Genomic DNA, 6,509 nt, shown 5'->3' on the forward strand with positions numbered 1-6,509 from the left:
CTGAGTTCTTTCCTGTCTCCACAGTTTTGCCTTTTCCAGAATGTCATATAGTTGAAATCATACAGTATTTAGCCTTAGTAATATATATTGAAAAGTTCCTCCATGTCTTTTCATGCCTTGATAGTACATTTATTTTTAGTATTGAGTAATAGCTCATTGTCTAGATCTACCACAGTTTATTTATCCATTCACTTATGAAGGACATCTTAGTTGCTTCCAAGTTTTGACAATTATTAATAAAGTTGCTATAGGCATCCATATGCAGGTTTTTGTGTGAACATAAGGTTTCATTTCTTTTGGATAATTACCAGGGAGCATAATTACTGGATCATACAGTATGTTTAGTTGTGTTAGAATCTGCCAAACTGTCTGCCAAAGTGGCTGCACCGTGTTGTATCCCCACCAACATAAAATGAGAATTCCTGTTGCATCACATCCTCACCAGCACCGAGTGCTGTCAGTATTCTGAATTTTGGTCATTCTAATAGGTGTAGTTGTATCTCATTGTTGTTTTAATTTGTATTTCCCTGATGACAGATGATGTGGAGTATGTTTTTTTTTTTAATTGCAGTATAATGGACATATAACATTATGTTAGTTTCAGGTATACAACATAATGATCTAATATTTGTATATAGTACAAAATAATCACCACAATAATTCTAGTTAACATCCATCACTGTATGTTGTTACAAAAATAATTTTCTTGTGATGAGAACTTTTATAAACATGTTTTTGAATGCTTGTTTGCCATCTGTGTATCATGTCTGATGATGTGTATGTTCAGGTCTTAAGACGATTTTATAAATTGTTGGGTTTTTTTTTATTAAAGAGTGTTAAGAGCTCTTTGAATATTTTGTGTAACAATTCTTTATCAGATGTCTTTTTTCCTTTTTTTTAATTTAAAATCAATTCATTAACAGAAAGCGTATTATTAGTTTCAAAGATAGAGCTTAGTGATCCACTAGTTGAATACAACACCCAGGGCTCATTACATCATGTGCCCTCCTCAATGCCCATCACCCAGTTATCCTGTCACCCCAACCCACCTCCCCTCCAGCAACCTTCAGTTTGTTTCCTATAGTAAGAGTCTCTATGGTTTGTCTCCCTCTCGGATTTTGTCTTATTTTATTTTTCCTTCCCTCCCCCTATGTTCTTCTGTTTTGTTTCTTAAATATAGATGTGTCTTTTGCAAATATTTTCTCCCAGTTTGTGACTTGCTTTTGTCTTTCTCAGAGCAGTTTTCATTTTAATGAAGTTCAAAGTTATTCCTTTTAGGGGATGACAGGGTGGCTCAGCAGTTGAGTTCTGCCTTTGGCTCAGGTCGTGATCCCAGGGATCCTGGGATCAAGTCCCACATCAGGCTCTCTACAGAGAGCCTGCTTCTCCCTTTACCTATGTCTCTGCCTCTCTCTGTGTCTATAATAAATAAATAAATACATAAAATCTTTTAAAAAACAAAAAGCAAAGTTATTCCTTTTATGGATCATCTTTCTGGTGTTGCATCTAAAAAGTCATCACATACCCAAGGTCATCTAGATTTTCTCCTATGAAATCTTCTAAGAGTTTGATAATTTGTAAAGGAAATAATTTTTAAAAATTTTGTATTTGAATATAGTTGACACACAGTGTTACACTAGTTTCAGGTGTATAACATAATGATTCAACTTCTCTATACATTATGCTCTGCTCATCACAAGTGTAGCTACCATCTATCACTATACAACAGCATGATGGTTTCCCTAACTATATTCTCCATGCTGCACTTTTTAATTCCATGAATTATTTGTTCCACACCTGGAAGCCTGTATCTCCCACACCCTTTCACCCATTTAGCCCACTCCTCCAGGCCCTCCTTCCTGTCAACCATCACTATGTTCTCTGTATTTACAGGACTTGTTTTGTTTTTTATTTGTTTACTCATTAGTTCTTTCAGAGTATACATATGAGTGAAATCTTTCTGAGTCTGACTTATTTCACACTGTCACAAATGGCATAATCTCATCTTTTTTGAGGCTGTGTAATATTCCATTGTGTGTGCGTATATATTATATAAGCACACATATATATAAATACCACATCTTCCCTATCCATTGTCTATTGATGGACATTTAAGTTGCTTCAGGGAATAATTCTTAAAGAAAGAGCTACGGAGGAGGAGGTAGATAGGGAGAGGGAGAGAGAATCTTTAGTCAGCTCCATGCCCAGCACAGAGTCCAATGTGGAACTTGATCTCATAACTCTGAGATCATGGCCTGAGCCAAAATCAAGAGTCAGACACTTAACCAACTGAACCACCCAGGAACCCCCAGGCAATAACTTTTAAATAGAAAATGTAGTCCCTGATTTCTCATTTTCCTGATTGGAGAAGACAATTACACATTAGCCCTACGAGTTCTCCCAAAGCTGAAAGGCCCTATGATTGGAGCAAATGAGACAAATGAGGATTAACAGTGGTGTTCCTCTAAAATTTTTCTCTTTATGATCTGATAAATACATCATTTTTCTTTTGAGTTTCTTAACTAATTAGCTCAGAACACCACTCAATATCCTTTCCTATTATAGTCTCACTGTACTTTAAAAGTGTCCACACTTGCTATTTTCATTTCCTATTCTTCATACTGTCCTCATTACACCCAATCTGGTCTCCAATCCTACTCTTTTGAGACAGCTTTTTGCAAAATCATGAATGAAAATTTGCAAATTCTGGTGCCTTAGCTTGTGTCTCCACTCTGCAACATTCGACATGGTTACTCATGTCCTCTTTCTGGAAATCTTGCTTCCTCTCACCTTCCTGAGACACTACTCTCCCATTCCCCTCCCCCCTATTCTTGATAATTAAGAACACACTCTGATCTCAACAGAGAGCTTAAGACTTCTTCTTCACATCACCCCCAGGAATGGAATTTTGGATATAAGTCAATAACAAAATGGGTTTCCTTGAGATATTACCTTATACCTACCAGGATGGTTAGTATAAAAAAGACAAGAAATAACAATGTTGTCGAGGATATGGAGGAAAATGAACCACCATACACTGTTGGTGGGGATGTACACTGGTGCTGCCACTATGGAAAACAGTATGGATGTTCCTCAAAGAATTAAAAATAGAAAAATTAGATGATCCAATAATTCTACTACTGATTACTTACCCCCAAAAGTGAAAACAGTGATTTGGAAAGATATATGTACCCCTATATTTATTGCAGAATTATTTATAATAACCAAGATATGGAAGCAACTCAAGTGTCCATCCATAGATGAATGAATAAATAAATATGGTACAAATGGTATCTACAATGGAATATTACTCAGCCATAAAAAAGAAAGAGATTTTGCCACTTACAACAACATAGATGGACCTTGAGAACACTATGCGAAGTGAAATAAATCAGAAAAAGAAATATGTGATTCACTTATATGTGGAATCTAAAAACAATACCAACATACAAAAACAACTCTTAAATACAGAGAACAAACTAGTGGTTGCCAGAGGGGAGGTAGGTGGGGGAATGGGTGAAATAGAGGGAATTAAGAGGTACAAACTTCCAATTATAAAATAAATAATCACAGAGATGAAAAGTATGGCATAAGAATTATAGTCAATACTTTTCCGCCCGCTCCCCCCTCCCCCCGAGTGCCGCTCCGGCTGCCGCGCGCTCGCCCCGAGCTCCCGGCTCCTGCCAAGCCCGCGCCGCCGCCGCCCGTCTCCAGCCGTCGTCATGATCATCTACCGGGACCTCATCAGCCATGACGAGATGTTCTCCGACATCTACAAGATCCGGGAGATCGCGGACGGGCTGTGCCTGGAGGTGGAGGGGAAGATGGTCAGTAGGACAGAGGGTAACATTGACGACTCGCTCATTGGTGGAAATGCCTCCGCGGAAGGCCCGGAGGGCGAAGGTACCGAAAGCACAGTAATCACCGGTGTTGATATTGTCATGAACCATCACTTGCAGGAAACCAGCTTCACAAAAGAAGCCTACAAGAAGTACATCAAAGATTACATGAAATCAATCAAAGGCAAACTTGAAGAACAGAGGCCAGAAAGAGTAAAGCCCTTTATGACAGGGGCTGCAGAACAAATCAAGCACATCCTTGCTAATTTCAAAAACTACCAGTTCTTTATTGGTGAAAACATGAATCCAGATGGCATGGTTGCACTCCTGGACTACCGTGAGGACGGTGTGACCCCTTATATGATTTTCTTTAAGGATGGTTTAGAAATGGAAAAATGTTAACGAACTTGGCTGTTAACTTTGGATGTATCACCTGTTGTCCTAACTGGCTGCTGCTCTTCATCCACACAACACCAGGACTTAGACAAATGGGACTGATGTCATCTTGAGCTCTTTATTTTGACCTTGATTTATTTGGAGCGGAGGCATTGTTTTTAAGAAAAAAACATGTCATGTAGGTTGTCTAAAAATAAAATGCATTTAAACTCAAAAAAAAAAAAAAAGAATTATAGTCAATAATACTATAATAACACTGGTAATACACAGTGACTACATTTACTGTGGTAAACACTGAATAATGTATGGAATTATTGAATCAATATATTGTACACCTGAAACTACTATAACATTGCATGTTAATTATACTGCAAATATGTACATACATACCAAAAAAAAAAAAAGGACTCCTTCCTTTGAGGGGTATACACTAGGGTCCTAATAGTAGCAGCTGGAATTTTTTAGTAGGAGAAATAAATAAATTATGCATGAAAGCAGCAGGGGGTAAATCAAACCATGCCCTATTCTCTACCACAAAGATCCCTTTTATTCCTTCCCTTTCTCTTGTACTCTTTAGAAACTGAGTGGGCTTCAGTGTAGGGTTGAAGGGAGAAAAGACTAGATCAGCTCTGCTACAGCCTTCCAGAAAGGAGCCATCAATTCTTCCCTTTATTTAAATGTCTCTATTCATTCCTTTGGGAATTGAAGAGATAAGACCCCTAAAGAACAAAAGCATGATGGAGGCTTAGAGGAAAGAAATCAAGAAGAAGCTGCCTTTATCTGTGTATGGTCAAGATCTCAAGTTAAAGTTGGTGATGCCCTCAGGACTCACATACTACCTGGCACAGCTCACCAGCATGGAAGCTCTGAATGGGAATGAAGACAGCGCATTTGCCTGTGGTATCTTCTGTACATCTTCTTTTGAGAATCAGTTGTAACCAAAGCTAGTTAAGCTGGGAATATGTACTCAGACTTCTCAACCAAAACTCTATGAATAACATTTCTTGTTCTCTTTTGTGGTCTCCTCTTCCTCCACTCTCCTCTTAGCTGTCAATATTCACCAGATACCCAAGGCCTTTCTTTGTTAGTCCATCTGGATGATCCATCACTAACATTGTTTCAACTATCACCTGCATGAAAACACCTCCAATTTCTCTACTACCAACCCTGATCCCTCTCCCAAGAGCCACATATTAAAAAAAAAAAAAAAAGATTTTATTTATTTATTCATGAGAGACACAGAGGGAGGCAGAGACACAGGCAGAGGGAGAAGCAGGCTCCATGCAGGGAGCCTGATGTGGGACTCAATCCTGGGACTCCAGAATCACACCCTGGGCCAAAGGCAGGCACTAAACCACTGAGCCATCCAGGGATCCTGAGCCACATATTTCTTGATCCATCCAAACCAAACAAGACCAAACTCATCTCTTCTACCAAACTTATTCCTTTGTGGTGTTCTCTAGCCTGATGATGGTGCCATCAGCCCCTGGAGGCACTCCACTCAGAAACCCATGGATGATCCTTGACTCCTCTCTCTCTCTCTCTCTGACCCCCAAGTAAGTTCTTTGAGTTATTCTTTCCAAAGATTTCTCATCACCTTATTTTTTCTAGCCCCAAGTGGCCCTTGCATTAGTCCAGCCTATTATCATCTCTCATCTAGAATATTTTGAAATTTTTCTAACCAGTCTCCCTACATATAGACTTGTTTCCTTCAAATTTACTCATCACACTTCTACCAGTGTTCATACTGAAACCCAGATTTGACCATAATGATTCCCTGCTCAGAATTGCCAGGGTGTCCCCGTAGGCTGAGGTTACACTCAAAATGCCATAATATATCACAAAATTCCACTTTCCATCCAACTGTGTCCATCTTCTCCCCCTTATTTCCCAATACTTCATACCTCCTTTTATGTTGTGGTCATATTGCAATTCTTGTAGCTCTCCAAAGATGTGTTCTTTCATGACTCTGCCCTTCCACATGTGATCTCCCCTTTTAAAATAATCTTCCTTCTATCACACCTTGCCCACAGGCTAATTCTTGCTCCTTCAAAACTCTGCTCAGCTGTCAACCCTTCTGTGAAGCCCAACTTGATTTTTCCTGGCCAGGTTTGAGGCTCTTCCTGCTAGCTCCCAGAGCCCTTTGTTTTTTTTTTGTTTTTTTGTTTTTGTTTTTGTTTTTTGTTTTTTTGTTTTTTTCCCAGAGCCCTTTGAACACACCTTCTTCATAGCACAAATCACACTCAGTAATTTTATCTTTAGCAGGTACCTTTC

General features: G+C 38.9%; 1 protein-coding gene across 1 annotated transcript; it reads left to right on the forward strand.

Moving 5' to 3' along the window:
- Window positions 1-3,603: 3,603 nt before the first annotated feature.
- Window positions 3,604-4,462, forward strand: LOC140617626 (translationally-controlled tumor protein). The gene has a single exon (XM_072799320.1). It carries the CDS (start codon window positions 3,723-3,725, stop codon window positions 4,239-4,241), a length of 519 nt encoding a protein of 172 aa, XP_072655421.1. The 5' UTR covers window positions 3,604-3,722; the 3' UTR covers window positions 4,242-4,462.
- Window positions 4,463-6,509: the final 2,047 nt, after the last annotated feature.

This window comes from Canis lupus, chromosome 25, assembly GCF_048164855.1.
Source record: "Canis lupus baileyi chromosome 25, mCanLup2.hap1, whole genome shotgun sequence".
NCBI classification, from domain to species: domain Eukaryota; kingdom Metazoa; phylum Chordata; class Mammalia; order Carnivora; family Canidae; genus Canis; species Canis lupus.